Raw genomic sequence first — 16,943 nt, 5'->3', positions numbered from 1 at the left:
TAACATTTATTTACATATATAAATAAAATTCAGCCATGAGAATAAAAGGAAATTATGCCATTTGACATGGCAACACAGAGACATATTCTTTGGCCTGGCCAACACACTTTTCCATTTTGAAACTCCAAGAGAATTTCAAAGGAGTTGTATGAGAATATTAGTACCCCTCCACCTCAATCAATATGATATTAAAGATAAGATAAAATGGTAAAATTAATTGGAGAGTAATCATGTATGAATTATGGATATTACATTTCAGATAACCCACAGTGTTTGTTAGTTTGTTATAAACTGCAATAAGCAAACCTGTATGCTTCTAACACCAGAGAGAATTTACCTCAGAAACATATTTGAAGATAACTCCATATATTACAAAAGAGACATGAGAAATTGTTGGAGTAAGGGCATATTATTTAATAAATGATACTGGTATTATGTGGAAAGGATCCATTTCCATTTCCCTCTACATATCAGAAGCCAAAATTCATTCTAGGTAATTGAGTGTTTCTTTTTCTTTATCCTCCCACCCCTTTTGATATATTTAAGGTATGTAATCTTAGTGGAATTTGTTCACATGTACTGTGATATAACATTACTTGTTTTCCCAAATGATTAGCTAATTATTCTAACACCACTCACTAAATGTGTAGAAAAGAGTTAGCACAGCAGACCTGAGATTGCTAGCCTTATAAAGTGCTTACAAGGTTGGCCTTTGGCTGGATTCTGTTAACCTGGATTTAAAGAAGGTTCCCACCATTCCCAGAACAGATAAGATTGGCTCACTGTACCTAAATTCTTTGTGCAAACAATATGGTTTATGCTGAATAAGTTCTTTCCTTCTGGGAGTCTGGAATTTCGGTACATGCTAGGCAAAGGGTACCCCAACCTCCCCCAAATTTTGGGCACTGAGTATCTAATAAGCTTCCTTGATAAATAACATTTCACACATGTTGTCATCAATTGTTGTTGGAGGAATTAAGTGTATTCTGTGGGACTCCACTGGGAGAAGGCTCCTGGAAGCTTGCACCTGGTTTTTTTTTTAACTTTGCTCCATGCGCTTTTTTCCTTCACTGATTTGGTTTTGCATTCTTTTGTAATAAATCATAACTGTGAGTACAACTGTATACTGAACCTTGTAAGTCCTGCTAGCGAATCATTGAACCTGTGAATGGTCTTGAGGATCCCTGACACACTGAATCTTTCACTTTTCTCCATGAATCTGAACTGTCACCCTACTATAACTGCCCACATATATGTGGCAATATAAGGGCTCTCTATCTGTATTCCATTTAACTTTTCCTGAGTAGTTCTACTCTGTTTTGCCAACAGATTTGACAAAATTTTAAAAATTCTTTGTGGGGCAAATACTTTCCAACTTCCATATTATTTTTCTTTCAAAATTCCCTGGACTATTCACAGGCTTGTGTGTATATACAAATCAATAAGGAGTTCTTGAACCTTTAAGAACCTCTAAACCAAGAACCTCTAAAAGGCAAATGGGAAAAGCCTACACATACTCTGCTCACAAAAAGAAAACCAAACTGGCTAATAAACATCTCAAAGTAGGTTTAATCTCATTAATAATATCAAAACAACAATGCAATACCATGTTCCCCAATTCTATTAGTACAGGACTTAAAAATTTTGCTACTAGGGTTATAGACCTATTAAAAACTGTATCTACTAAGCTCACTATACAGTTCTAAGACAAATTATCCAGCCTACAGCCCCATCCCAAAGGAAGAAGTCCTTGCTTGACTCTTGAGTAAGGCATGACCACTCGACCAGCATTGGACACCTGAGGTGAGAGTTCATGGAGCTGATGAAAGGGATCACGAGTGTCACTATGAAGGGGGTAGATGGCCTTCTAGAAAATCTCTGAAGAATGGATAGGCCTTTGAAAGACATTATAGGGGGCTGGAGATGACTGGTAGGAAGGGACAAGTGAGTGAGAAAGTTGACCCCTCCAGGTGCAAGGAACTGTGTGAATAAGCTGTGGAGAAGATAATGTCTGTGAAAGCCTATTTTGTGTTACCTGTAAAATGCTATATAATGTATATTCTGCCATAAAAGAATGTCTTTTTAAAGACATTCTTTATGTTATACAAACCCTTCCTGAGACTAGAAAAAGAACAAAAACTATCCTAACTCATTTAATAAGACTAATATAACTTTGAAACTATGGTGAGAAAACTACGGCATAAAAAAATTAAATCATAGACCAATATCACTCATGAAGAATAATGAAAAAACTGGCAAGTTGAATCTAGCAGTATATTAAAAAACAGTAACAACAAAAAAAATACTGTGATAGAATGTCAAGGAGATAGGCATATCCACAATTACAGTCAGATTTCAGCACCTCTCTCTCAATAACAAGTACAGACAAAATAAGTAAAGATATACAACAGAAGACCTAAACAAGTTTATGAACCAACTAGACCTAACTGACATTTATAGAACAGTTCACAGGACAACAGAAAAATACACATTCTTTTCAAGTGCAATTGGAATATTTACCAAGATAGACCATATTCTTGGCCATAAAGGAAGACTCAATAAATTAAAAGGATTCAGGCCACACAAAGTAAGTTCTCTGACCACAATGATACTGTGGTCAGCACTGTAGAAATACATAACTGAAACATATCTGGAAAAGCCTCAAATACTTAGGAACTACATAGCCTACTTCTAAATAACTCTTGGATCAAAGAAGAAACTAAAAAAGAAATTAGTATGTAATTTCCATTGAAGAAAAATGAAAACACAATATATTAAACTTTGTGGGATAAAGCTTAAGCAGTATTAGAGGGAATCTTACAGTACTAAAAAGCCTATATTAGAAAAACAATGGTCTCAAATTAATGACCTCAGCTTCTATTTCAAGTAGCTAGAAATAAAATAGTAACAAACACAAAGTAAACCAAAGAAAAAAAAATAAGAGCAAAACCCAATGAAATAGAAACAAGAAAAACAATAAAGAAAACCAATAAAACTAAACACTAGTTTGTTGAGGTCAATAAAATTGATAAGCCTCCAGCCAGAATGATAAAGGAAAACAAAAGAGAAGACACAATTACCAACATTAGGAATGAGAGAGATGACATCACTAGATATTTTACAAACATCAAAAGGATAATAAGAAATTTATTGGCAAGGCTGAAGGTAAACAGACAACCCATAAATTGCTGATAGGGATGAAATTCTGTAATACCCCTTTGGAGGGATATTTCAGAGTATCTAATAAAACTACATATGAAGTTATCATTTGATCAACCATCCCCACTTCTAGGAATCTACCCTGAAGATATACCTCTAACCATACAAAAATTACAATTGCACAAGGTTATTCTTCCAGCAGTGTTTGCAACAGCAAAATATTGGAAACAAATGCCCATATATAGGAGAGTAATTGAACAAATTATAGTAGTGACACATAATGGAGGAATATGAATCTGTAAAAAAGAAATGAATAAGATTGCTATGTACTAATTGGCTTCAAATCTGTAAAATGTGCGAATACTGAGGTTAATGGGATTAGTAAAATTTATTCTTTTCTAACTATACTCTCCTAAAAGGACTTTGGCATCTTGTGGGTACCTCCTAAAGCTGAGCTCTGACCAAAATGGATTAGCACAAATAAGGGAGTGCCACTAAGGATAGATGCAAATCACCAAGTCTAAAGCACTGGCCAGAAAAAAAATACAAGGAAAAGAGCAAAGGGTCAGCGGAGGTGAACTTGTGAGAATATTCACAAGGCAGTTTGTAGGTGGTTCCCAGAAGGACCCTCCTCTGAGACCCAAGACTGAAAAGGGAGGGAGCCTCAGATGGAGCAGGTGGAACAATGACCCTTGTGTCTCTAGATGGGAACTGTTGAGGGCACAATGGGACTAAGCTCTTTCAGAATCTCACATCCAGGGCAGACCCCCAGGATTCTGCTGCCTGGGTTGAGATCCAGGGATCCTCTTGAGGGTTGAGAAGCTTGCTTATAACCCAATGAGAAATCCTATGTGAAGGGCCCAAAGCATCTAGGTTCCCTCCTTGTGAGTGTGTTGTCTCTCCCCTTCCCTAGAGCTGCCCAGATTCAGGTTCATTCCTCTCTTGCATCTCCAGGCAGCTGGAACCTTAGAGTAAAAGTCAGTCCTGTTGCCCTCTCATTACCCCCACCCCACCCCCGCCACTAACTTGCCCACAATATTGAGCCCAGCCATCCCCGCTGTCTGACAGACAGACAGAAGAGTGAGTGCCAACTAGGTGGGAGGAAGGGAGTGTAGCTCACAGTTCCTATCCTCACACCTGCGTTTCCTGATCCAGGGCCACCGGTGTTCACAAATTGTCACTTCACCGTTTCCTCTCTCTGGGCTCCCCTGAAGCCAACTGCTTCCACGTGTCCACCTCTCCCACCCACACAGAGAAACAGAGTCACGCAGCGCTGGGCGGGGAGACGGGGGTGGGGTAGGGGCTTTCAGAAGGCAGGAGGGAGCGCGAGGCTCCGAGACACTTCCTCTGCCCGGATCTAGTCTCCACCACCACCTCCCACGGATGCCAATATATGGCCTCGAGCCCACCTCCTCTAGCAGCGGCCGATGCTTCTCTCCACTTATGCCTCCCGCAGGATGACTTCCTGCCTCTTGAGCTCCCGGGCAAAAACAGACCCCGGCTAAGACGCTCACGATTGGCTGAGGGATTGTGTCCTCCGCCAACAAAGGCCATAATTCTGGGCGCTTGAGGGATTAGCTTTCAGGCTAGTGCAGCATGGAGAGACACCCACCCACGCACCCACCATCACGTCCTACCACTCCTCTCACGGCCGTCTGTCAAGCGTCAGGTGCAAGTCTTTCCCGTCCCTTTCCAGCGCGACAAACCTCTACGCCGGTCCAAGTGAGAGTGTGGTCACGTGACCCACAGTTAGTCCCACGTGACCGCGCACTCTGGAAGTCTGCGCAGCCCTGCAGCACGCAAGGCACAGTCCTCTGCCTCTGGGGGTGAGCTGCCTGCTAGAACAATCTGAAGCTCCCGATGGGGGTGAAGATAGAGAGCTGAAAGGAAGGCTGGATTCGGAGCCAAAGCTTCCAGCCCTAAGCCTGGGCCTTGCTCTGTAGGAGCACAGGGCTGGCGAGGAACACCCCATGAGGAGTTTGGAGACCAACTGACTCTTAATATTCTGTGCAAAACTCGGGCGACATATTAAAACACACACAGGATCTGTCTTGAAAAATATTGATAGCCAAAACAAACATCCAATCTCCAATTTCCACCACCAGGACGATCTCTGTTAGCACTTGTGGTTTGTGAATGGAGGCAAAACTGCCACTTTGCCCTACTTCCATAAACCTTGCAGCCTAGAATCCGGTAGGAAAAAAGCACTTTGCACCCTGAGACAAACGAAAAGTGAATAAAACTTTGTATATTTTCCTTTAGCCTGGACTACCCCCACCCCAAACCAACTTTATCCCTGACTTTTGCTCCTGTCTGAGGATACGTTATTACTTTTGTGAATCCGAAAAATGTGTACCATAAACTCAGAAACTTTGGAGAGTTTACAGCTTACTCCCTTTAAATTATGCATTTTTATTTAGCAAGCCAGTGCTTCTGAAGTTGTAGTCTCTCACACTTCTTTATTCCTTTGACATGTTTTACATGGTTGCAGGATTTTCCATAATCAAGTAATATACATTTGCATAAATTCAGTCCATTTCACACATCTTTTGGGGGGAGGGATCATCTTTCCATGTATGATACCAGTCTTTTCTATTTCACCAAATATAGAAGGTATCAGAGCTTTTCTTAGCCAATTTTAAAACCTATATATCATCAATTTTAGTGGCCTGTATGCTATTACCTTAACACTTTCCATGGCACCACCATGAAGAAATGGAACTCCTGACAGTTAAATTTGTGTGCTTTCTGGTCTTATTCTTTGAACCTTTAAGCAAGATCAAAGAAACACCCATACTTTGAACTGCAAAATGCAACTTCTCAGCTCTTAAAAACTTACCTTATCCTCTATATCCCTTAATACACTCCTCCCAGCCACTCCAGGCAGACTGGATACCTCACTCCCATAGGAACAGTTTTTCCAACTCCAAGCTTTTCTTCACAACATCCAACCTCTTCCTTACATTTCAGAGCCCAAATTAATTGGGTCCTTCTTCTCTGAAGCATACCCTGAGTAGCAGCCCATGGTAACATTTTCATTTAAAGATACGAGAATAGCTTTTTCAAGGAGCATTATTATTCATATGCTAATTACCTCTGTGTTATCGTATGTTATTTTTTGCATGTATGTTTTAAGTTCACGGAGAAGGGTGATTTCTGCCAACTTTAACACAGAACTTTATTGAAAACACAACATGATTCAAATAGACATCAATAACACTTACTTTGCTTACTTATGATAGCTCAGTTCACTATAAGCTTAAATGGTAAATTCACAATCTAGACACAAACAAGTATCAACAAATGTGCTTTCAGTTTTAATATTCGTTTGGCATCAGAAGATTGATCCAGCTCATACACAGAGTTTGGCAAAGTCAGTATCAGCATTAAAGTGTACATTACAACATAGAACCAACTTTGAAAACTAAAGCATTATTCAAGGACCCTAACTCAGGAACATAAGGACAATCAGAGGCAAGTGATTAATCATACTCATTTTTTTGTTCTGCCTCAGGGTCATTCTGATCATCTGTTTTGCCTTGCAGTTCCTTAGCAAATTTCTCAACTTCATGGAATGCAGAAATAAATGGCTCAAGACTGAAATCATCATCAGTGAACCACAATGCCTCTTTTTTAATATTGTTACCAATATTCTCAAGCATTGCTAGAACCACCTGAATATTGTCATTTGTCTCTTTCCTGTTAAAAAGGCCCATAAATTCTGACACTGCTTCAGCACTGAGTAGTTCTTTTGTCATGACAGGATTTTCAGACAAATTCAGTAGCATTTTCAGAACATGAAATCTTGTTTTGGTATTGCCCGTGGCTAACAAGGAGAGAAACCCAGATATATACTTGGCAACCAGTGTGTGATAGTCAGTAGTTGTAGTGAGGTGTCTAACCATCTTTATTCCAGATAACTGCTCAGGGGAATCCAACCTATAAGCAAGAGTTTCCTCACACACTTGACATACGTATGTCTGAATCATGTTTAGATTTGGATAAGGTGGAGCCATGTGAATCATATTTTCCAAAAACCTTGTCTTAACTCGGGAGGAGGGATAATTGAGCAAGGTTTCAATAAGTGAGACAACACCTGAATCGCGAATGAAATAACGAGTAAATTGAGAAGCACTCCTCATACCCATTGCAATTTTAGATATTTCATGAATGAAAGGATCTCGAATTTTGTCCATTAATAGAAGGAGTTCTTCAAACTCTTCAGGACCAATTTTAAGCTCACACTGTATGCAGTTGCAGAACCAACTCTCAGGTTCTGCACTCTCCCTCGTCCTAAGATGTTCTCGAATTTCCCTGACTGACCGGTAGGACGGATCATACTGAAATGGGAACTCAGGGTCAGGCTTATCAGGCTGAAGCAAAGATTCCTGCTCTTCCCCTTCTAGGCTCAGTTCCATGTGCTTGGGCTTTCCTCCAAACATTTCAGAGAACAGAAATGCTGCTTCTTTTGAAAATCTAAAGGGGCTTGGGGATGGGAAGCCAACCCTACCCCATGGGCCAGGCTTGAACTGAACAGCAACCTCCTCCCAGCTCTGCGGCCTGCGTAAAGCATCAGGCTCCTGCTCAACTGAACATGTGGACCTGCAAATGGCCCTGTACACAGGGCTAGGATTTGATTCAAAATGGGCCTCATCTCCTGCCCAGAACCAGGACCCCACTATGGCTTCATCCTCCTCAGCTACTGTCCTTGACTCATAGTTGGTTCCATTACCAGTCCTGTTATTGGCCTCATTTTTAGCTCCAAACCAGGACCCAACAACTGCCCCTTCCTCATTTTCTGGCCTGGATTCAGAGGTGGCCACAGTTTCAGTCTCATTAATGGCCTTGTCTCCAGACCACAACCAGGACTCAACAATCATCTCTTCATCATCCTCTGGCTTATATGCACAGCATGTTTCTGCTTCTACATTGATTTCTTTTGCATCCCAGAACCAGGATCCAAAAGTGGTTTCCTCTCCAGACCTTGATGTGGTCTCTTCTATTGCCTGGGGTCCAACGTCTATATTATATTCTTCAGCCCAGAACCAGGACCCAACAATGATTTCCTCCTTTTCAGTGCCATGCTTGGACTCAAAACTATCCCCTGCCTCCAGACTGGCTTCTTCTTCAGCCCAGAACCAGGACTCAACAATGACTTCCTCCTCTTCAGCTTCTGGACTGTATTTGCTGCAAATGTTAGCCTTGTTCCTAATGGCCTCTTCCCTGGCCCAGAACCAAGACCCAACAAAATGTTCCTCTTCAGCTGCCAGCCTGTCCTCTTCTCTAGCCTCTGCTTCTGTTTCAAGCCTGTCTTCCTCCCCAGCCCAGAACCAAGAACCAATAATGTCTTCCTCTTCAGCATCTGGCCTGGATTCTTCTCTATCTGTAGCCTCTATAATGGCTTTATCCCCTTTCCAGAACCAGGACGTGATCATGGTCTCCTCCTTGGTTGGTGCCTTGGCTTCTTCTTCAGTCCTATCATCTATACTGCCCTCTTCCACAGCCCATAACCAGGGCCCTACAGTGGTCTCTGGCCTTGTATATTTTCTGGACCAGAACCATGAATCAACAGTGTCCTGTTCCTCCTCTGGTCTAGACTTCCAGCTGCCTCCATTGGCAGCAAACATACAGGGATCTTCTCCTGACCAGAAGTCAGACTCAGTATTGATCTCTTCAGCAGTTGTCATAAATTTACATTGGGCACCAGTGGCATACTTCATACTGATCTCTTCAGTGGTCCCAAACCAAGATGATATAATACCCTTTTCCTTGTCCTCCAGGCTAGACTTGTTGCTGACTTCAGCCCTCCCACAAGCTTCTACTCCAGCCCAGAACCATGACCGAATAATGGGCTCCTCCTCTTCAGTCTCTGGCATAGTGTCACAATTGACTTCAGCCCCAGAATCCATCTGGGCCTGGTTTCCAGCCCAAAACCAGGACCCAAATATTGTCTCTTCTTCAGCTCCTGGCCTGGCCTCTTCTCTAAACTCAGGTTCTGTATTGATTTCTTCTCCAGCCCAGAACCAGGGACCAATGACCTCTTCTTCCTCAGACCTTGGCCTGGACCCACAGCTGGCCCCAATACCAGCTTCCACACTGGCCTCATCACTGACCCAAAACCAAGACCCAAAAATGGTCTCTTCTTTAGCCTCTGGGTTGGTTTCTTCATTACCCCAGAAGCAGAAACTGGCAGTGACCTTTTCTGTATCATCTGCTGGCACAGATTTGGAAGTGGCATCAGCCTCAGTTTCCACACTGGTCTTTTCCCCAGTTCCAAGCATAGAATTGCCAATAGGCTCCTGCTCAGTCTTTGGTCTGAATTTACCACTGGCCTCAGTCCCCATACTGGCCTCTTCTTCAGTCCAGAACCAACTGCCAACAATGGACTCATCCTCCACTTGAGAACAGGACTTGACAGTGTCCCCACCCACTATGCTGGACTCTTCTGCAGCCCAGAACCAGGCCCCAGTGAGGAACTCTTCCTCTGACCTGGCTTCTCGCTTTGTCCTGGCTCTGGCCTTGATTTTGGCCTCTTCCTTTGCCATTGCTCTGGCCCTGACCTCTTTCTTGGACTTGGGCCTAGACAAGTTATTAGCCTCTTCTCCAGGCCAGAACCAGGACTCTTTTTTGACTATATCCATAGACCCAGACATGAAATCAATGGAAGCTTCTCGCTTGGCCCTGTGCCTGACCCTGACATCGGCCCCTTTCCTGGCTCTGGGTTTGTACCTGGCCTCCTCTCCAGCCCAGAACCAGGATTTTACATTGTCCTCACATTCAGACCCAGAATTAGATTCAGAGACTTCTTTCTTAGACCTAAACCAGGACCTACTATTGGTCTCTTCCCTGGGCCTAGACCAGACACTGGTCTTTTCTCTGGCCCAGAACCAGGATGTCTTAATAGATTCATCCTCAGAACCAGAACTGGATGCAACATAAAGCTCCCGACTGGTTTTGGGCCTAGACATGGCCTCTTCTTTGGCCATGTGCCTGGACCTAGTACTGGCCTTTACCCTGTCTCTAGGATGAAGCCTTGTACTGACCTCTTCTCTACTCCAGCACCAGGAGCTCAGAGAGGATCTATCCACCCATCTGAAATCACAATTGTGAGAAGTCTCTTTTTTGGATGTAGGCCTGGGATGGCACCAGGACCCCATATTCGTCTCCTCCTCTGACTCAAACAAAGGCTGGATACCTGATTGGGACTTGACCTTGGTGCCAGGAAAGGACTCAGCATCCATACTGACCAGTTCCCTATCCATAGACCAGATCTTAGTTTTAGCAATGGACCCAGACTCAGTACTGATCAGTGACCAGGATACAGCATTGGTTTGGGACACTCCCTCTGTCTTCAGTAGTGCCTCAGCATGAAACTCAGTCTTGGCCCATGAATAGGTTTCATCCATGGACCTTGCCCCAGTGACTGCCTTGGCCTCACTCTTAGGATGTGTCCCAACTACTGCCATGGTCTCAGTTTTGGGCCTTGCTCCAGGCATTACCTGGGCCTGGGTCCTAACCTTGGGTCTGACCACCACTGGGACTTCATTCTCTCTCTCAGCCCCACCCGCAACTTCTTCTCCAGGCTTCTTTTCAGGCTTGGCCTGGATGCCAGGCTCAATCTCAGCCCCAGTCATAGTACAAGTTACAGAGGAGACCTGATTAAATACTGCTATCCCAGTCAGTCTCAGCCTCTACCACAGATCTGTCACAGTCTTGTATCTTCACACTCTAATCTTTTGATGATTCAGGTGATACAGTTGGAAACAAAAGTTAGAGTCAATCACCAGTCCAGCAGTCAATCAGCCTCCTTCCCAATCCCAGCCTCAGCCAATACTACAGTCAGAGTGAAGAAAAAGCACAACCAAGATGGGAGAGGATGGATGATTCTTGGGTGGGTGTAGACCTGTTGAGGGTGGTGGTCAGCAGCAATTCCAACACCACCAGAGCTGCCACTGGAAGTCAATCTAGGAAGCGAGAATGACATGGGGCTTTGAGTCTATTCCAACTGTGTCACTCCATGAAGACTCACATAGAGAGACTGGACCTCGAATGCTTGATGGGAGAGTTAGGCTATTAGAAGTCTCTCTATCACCTTCATTTTTTCTACAATTTTTATCCCCAAAGCTGCCATATTACTTTGCCTGTTATTAAACAGGTTATGAAGATGGTGGAAAAGTATCTGGGCAATGGAAGAGACTGAGGAGCACCCAGGCCAGACCCTAATCACTCTTGGACCTATGTTGGTCTCCTCTACCCCACCCAAAAGTTGTACCCATTCCCATACCAACCTGCACTGATGTGGCACAATTTCTTGCTCCTTTCCTTGATTCCAGTGGCGTCAAACTCTACAGCAGCCTGCATATCCTGGGTACAAGTAAACATATAGCAGAGAATGGAGCCTGACTGCTAGATAGACAAGCAAGAACCCTGACCCCTGATACAAACATCTCTCTTTCTGTTTAAGGGTCTAATATGTCTAATGTTTTCTGTCTCCTGGTTCCTACACTTAGGTCTTTTCCTCCCATTCATGACTCAATCCACACTTACCCCACTCTTCCTAATATCTCCTGCAGGAAATGGGCAAGGGGTTCTGCGGCAATGTGCAAATTTGACAGAGAGTAGGAGAGGTGGAGGAGGCCCTGAAACCACTTGGATCAAAGAACCTGCCATGATAATACTGTGCAGCTGTCTCCTGCATCGCCCCTCTTCGCACAAACCTCCAGAGATTTGAACCAGACTCCTCCTCTTTTCTTTCCTTGCAGAAGTGACCAGCCTTAAAGCAGGCCTATGGAAAAACAGATCAAAGGTAAGATGGTCAAGAAATAATGGTAGCAGCTGTGTGCTTGGTGGACAGACAAACAACAAACATAGGAGTACCCAAGTTATCTATCTTTTAACATTTACAGTCCCGTTGGTTAGAATATTTTCTTTTAACTTAAGCCCTATGGATCAGGCTTCTGGATAACTCATCTTCACATCACACACTTCCTCTTAGTCTCTTCTCCAATTCTGAAGATTCACTACTTGGTGTTCACATCCCTTGTGCTATACAACATAGATTGGGGGAAAGGCGCTCGCATATTCTAGAAAACAGGTTGTGCGGTGGTACTTGTATTTACGACTTCTGTCCCACCCTCACCTCCCAGTCCATCTTTTCCACCCCCAATTTTGGATGGAGGTGAGGGAGGAAGGCCAGGAAGTGTGGAGAAACAGGGTAGAGAGGAGACTTTTAGGAGGTATTCCCGGATGCCTGACCTGCTCTGGTCGCAGTCACCCCATCCCGATTCGGGTGTCCAGTCAATGGCTGCTGCCCACCCTCCCCCCCATCCCCACACAACGCCAGAAATACAGGCCGTTTTCCCGTCCCTAGTTTTTCTCAAGCCTCTCCTCTACAGATGCACGCCGTGACCTGAAATCGCCAGACCTACCGCGCACACAGGACACCCCGGCATCAAAGAGGCGCCTGTGGGAAGGGACAGCACCCGGCACGCGGGGTCCGACAAACCCCTTTCCAGAATCAGGGACCGGGCGGGCGGCCCCCCGCGCCCGCCCGCTCGGCACCCGGCTCCGACCGCCACCCCCGGCGGCCTCCCCGACGCCCCCACCCCGGCTCCCCTCCGCCATTTCGCCCGCAGCAGCCTCCCCCACAGCCCTCTCCTGGCACAAGCACCGTCGACGGCGGGGCGCGGGAGTCCAGAAAGCCCGCCGGGGAGCGGCCGCGCCGTTCGCCTCCCCAGGATCCGAGGGAAGCCCTGCGGCCAAGACCTCGCGCCCTGGACCCGGTCCGCGCCGGTCGCCGCCTCCTCAGCGCCAGGGGTCCACCGACGCTGCGCACCTCTCTCAGGGACCCGCTCCGACCCGGTTGCCTCCCCCTCGTCAGGCTGCCAGGGTCCGCGGGGCAGGGTGTGAGCCGGTCGTCGCCCCCGAGACACCCCCACTTGCCTTCGCAGGCGCAGGGTCCCGATGGTCGGCCTCCCCCTCCTGTCGCAGCTCCTCACTCGGATTCCCACCGCTCGCCGTGCGGACAGAACGGCAAAGAGGCGTCCCGCCCCCCGCGCGGCTGCGCCAAACCGGGCAGGGGCTGCGAAGGCTGCGGCACCAACAGCTCGCGGCGAGGGTGTCGGGAAGGGGGCGGAGGGATACGGCACGAATGGGCTCGACGCCCCCTCCCAGGCCCACCGTAGTTCCGACCCAGAAAGGGGCGGGGCCGGGAGGAGTCCCGGCCTCAGGGGCGGGGCCACGCCGGCCCTCCACCGCCCCCCGTCGGGCAACCACCCTCCCCGCCCCGCACACTTCTGGCACCGCAGCGTGTGGGGCCGGCGGGCGGTGGGGGCCGGGGTTGGGAGGGTAGGGAGGGGCTGCGCTGGAGGGAGCAGCGGATGGATACAGATCGTCCCGGGGGGAGGGTGTGTGTGTCTGTGTGTGTAGAGGACTGCTCGGAGTCCGCCCCCCTACCTTCCCCCATCGCGCCCGCCATCCTCACTGGGCGCCAGTGGCAGAGGAGCTGTGAGGACGGCCCTCCCCGGGTCTGCTTTCCACCTTCTGGGGCCGCGGGCGGGAGGAAGGTGGTGGGAGGCGGCGCCCGTGGAGGCCGAGCCACTGCCTCTCTAGGGAAGGCAGCCCTAGATAGACCTCTGGCCTGAGGAAACAAACCACCTGTCTGCGCCAGTGTCGTCATCCTCTCTGCCACACTGCCATTTTCTCAGTCGCAGTGGTAGCACGGTAGCACAGTTTGCCATTTCGCCGCCCCCACAGTTGCCCAGGAAAGAGGGCCTTTCTCTCTCAGGACCCGCACCGGCTCAGACAGTCCTCCCTGTCTCTCATCCCATAGCCACGTGTCAGGCACCAGGTAGGGCCGGTCCTGGCTTCTCTCCCCGGGTTCTGTCAGGTCTTCTCTTGCAGTTGCCTCCAAGCGCTCATCATCTTTGGCAGGGTGGGAATGTGGCAGGGATTAGAACCAACTGGGATCTCACACACTTGCCATACACACCAGTCTACTTTCCCCAGCCATTCTTTGGAGAAGGCCCCACCAGGCACCCACTTCCCCAAGACAGAAACCTGCTGGCCCTTGAATCCTCTGATTCCTGCACTCCCATATCCTTCCTGTAGTCTCCAGCCCCTCCTTTCTGTGCTCCATGGGGCAAACAGCAACCCTGGTTAAGCACACCTGTGGTTGAGCACAAACCTGCTGGCACTGTTGCCCGTTTTAAAACCCACCTAAATGGCACGCTCGCTGTGGTAAGCTGAATAAAGGTCCCCCAAAGATGTTCACGTCCTGTTCTCCAGAACCTGTAAATATGTGATGTTACATGGCAAAGGAGAATTACGGTTGCAGATGGAATTAAGATTGCCAATCAGCTGAATGTAAAGTAAGATTACACTGCTGTATCTTGGCCAATGCCATGGCAAGGCTACTTTAAATGTGGAAGAGGCAGGCAGAAGAGTCCGTGTCACAGTGAGGTTGCATGAGAAAGACGCCACAAGTGGACGGGATATCACTAGTTTTGAAGATGCAAGGAAGCCAGAGGCCAAGGACTGCAGGCAGACCCAGAAGTTGGAAAAGGCAAGGAGACAGATTCTTCCTAGAACCCCTTGGAAGAATGACGTCCTCCTATCACCTTTATTTCAGACCAGAGAGACCCTTTTCCTATTTCCAACCTTCAGGACTGTAAGATAATATTTTATTGTTTTTGTTTTTTTAAGCCAGCAAGATTGTGGTAATTTGTTACAGCAGCAGTGGGAACCGAATTCACTCACCATCCTGATAAAGTCCATTCCCCTTCACTTTCTTGAATTGGGCTTCAGCCCCTGGGAGGATCAGTTTGGGCGCTCATCTCTCACCACTATAACCACCCTCTTAAGCGCCTTCTCTCTTTTCTAAAGAAGAGAGATTTTGCAATCATCTTTGAGGTTCGTCTTGGAGAAAGTCCCTATTTACTGAATATCATGGATGCTTACCAGGATGAAAAGGGAACCTTATTCTTACCATGAATTTTCATATCAGCTTTTGTTATTAGATATTTATTATAACTGTACAATATTTAGGTGATAGAGAAAAAATCTAGAGATGATTCTATACTATATCTAGAGACAACAGATGTCAGTTTTCAGAGGAAAGTCTTTCACTGTGCTCTTTCAATGGCCTCAGCTGAATTGTGGATTTTCTTTGTTCCAAAGTATACTCTCTTGGGTGAATGCCAGGGTGGAAGAAGGGAGTCTGAGCTCTTCTGGGATCTGTGCGTGTGCATGAATCTCTTTGCCTCTCTGAACTGTTCCTTCCCCTTCTGAAAGTGTCTGGTGCCTTTTATTCATTCAACAAATATATATGAGTATCTGCTTTGCCCTAGGCACTGGAGATGCAGTAGGAAAAAAAACACTGGAAAGAAATATCTGTTCTCTTGAGTTTACATTTACTTGTGTTTTCTATTTTATTTAGCTTTCTATCCTAAAAGTTTATGGTCATACCAATGCAAGCTTCTCTGGTAATTTCCAGGTGCTGGGATATTGATCCCAAAATATTTACTGGCAGGGGAGTGGATCTACCAAAACTGACTGATTTTACTGTGAGACTTTGAAATATCTTTTGGACAATTTGTTCTAAATTCATTTACAGAAGACACTATTGCTGTTAACATTTATTGAACTGAGAAAAGTCCTATTTTAAACTTTTTATGTGTTAGCTCTTTATGTGTATCTATCAGATAGATTAAGTGTCATCTTTAAAATCAGAGAGCAAAGAAAAGATTTAAACAAGATGCTGATCTATGTCTGTCTGTTAAGTAATATTATATTTACTTCCTTGTAAAATGGATTCTCGTGTGATTGCAACAGCCACAGTTTCACTCTCCAGTGTCTCCACTAGCACCTGTGTAACCCTGACTAGCCTCTGAAATATAAATTTCTGTAGGGTAAGTGCTGGGCATTATGCTTTTTGATTTCAGTTTAAGTGCCTGACGTTAAGCTTTTGTTTGCCAAGGCATCCATTTCAAAAGAAAACCAGCTTGAATAATCATATTATGGGCTGTAAGACATAGCTACCAGCAAAAGGACCTGAGAAGGAACTAGGCCACTCCCACTCATTAAGTTCCCTCTTTCAGAAAGCCTTGGTTAACCTAGACAACTGAGTCCTTGAGAGATCCTGCCTTTTCCTTCCTGAGACTACTATCTGCTCTTGTGCTTTAAATTAGCCAATAAAGACAACCTGACAAATCCTAGGCTCTCTACACTGGGACCCTAATAAAAGCAGAGCCCCAGCTTCATGTTCTCTCTGTCTCTCTCTTCTCCCCAAATAATTCGCCCACCAGTAAGCCTGGGATACAGAAGCAGCTGTGCTGCTGCACTATACCCACCCCACCTCCCACATACATGCACATGAACTTTCACACTAGCATATCCCTTGCCTGTGCAGCTTGAGTGATCTACTCTTGTCTCTCTCAGTCATTGTGGTCATGGACCTAGTTTTCCCCATTTAGCTTAATTTACCTTTCTTCTGTCCTTCATGTGCCTCAGGCAAACTTTCCCTCTGGGATCTCCCTTTTGTTCAAGGTTGATCCAAACCCTATGTATTCTTAGAATATATCCATTCTCATATTCCTGAGTTTCAGGAGCTTTACACAGGAACTCAAGTCCCTTGCATGTGGGACCAACCAGGCTGGGTTGCATTCTTGTAAACTATGAAACTGGATCAATAGATGTCTACTGGGCTTCCCTGGTGGCGCAGTGGTTGAGAATCTGCCTGCCAATGCAGGGGACACGGGTTCAAGCCCTGGTCTGGGAAGGTCCCA

The 16,943-nt window shown here is 45.9% G+C and overlaps 2 protein-coding genes across 3 annotated transcripts in view; both read right to left on the bottom strand.

Annotated features, from left to right (window-relative positions):
• Positions 1-11,503, bottom strand: part of GPRASP2 (G protein-coupled receptor associated sorting protein 2) — an 88,005-nt gene extending 76,502 nt beyond the window's left edge. Inside the window, exon 1 of one of the 2 annotated variants that reach the window (XM_036840624.1) lies at positions 11,448-11,503. The gene's annotated coding sequence lies outside the window, so the exon portion shown is untranslated. Of the gene's footprint in view, positions 1-4,796; positions 4,820-11,447 lie in introns of those variants that run through there. The other variant, XM_036840625.1, reaches the window with a different exon arrangement.
• On the bottom strand, positions 6,469-11,939 carry GPRASP1 (G protein-coupled receptor associated sorting protein 1). Its single transcript, XM_036840623.1, has 3 exons — positions 11,877-11,939; positions 11,448-11,523; positions 6,469-11,123 (listed from the first exon to the last, which is right to left on the bottom strand). Exon 3 carries the CDS (start codon positions 10,791-10,793, stop codon positions 6,642-6,644), a length of 4,152 nt encoding a protein of 1,383 aa, XP_036696518.1. The 5' UTR covers positions 10,794-11,123; positions 11,448-11,523; positions 11,877-11,939; the 3' UTR covers positions 6,469-6,641.
• Between the last annotated feature and the right edge of the window lie 5,004 nt (positions 11,940-16,943).

The sequence above is a fragment of the Balaenoptera musculus genome, chromosome X (genome assembly GCF_009873245.2).
Source record: "Balaenoptera musculus isolate JJ_BM4_2016_0621 chromosome X, mBalMus1.pri.v3, whole genome shotgun sequence".
In the NCBI taxonomy this organism is placed as follows: domain Eukaryota; kingdom Metazoa; phylum Chordata; class Mammalia; order Artiodactyla; family Balaenopteridae; genus Balaenoptera; species Balaenoptera musculus.
Note: the sequence above shows the minus strand (reverse complement) of the source record. Positions and strands in the feature narration are given on the sequence as shown.

Coding starts and splice junctions, on each gene's coding strand:
- GPRASP1 (XM_036840623.1), bottom strand. CDS start 10,793: ATGACTGGGGCTGAGATTGAGCCTGGCATCCAGGCCAAGCCTGAAAAG.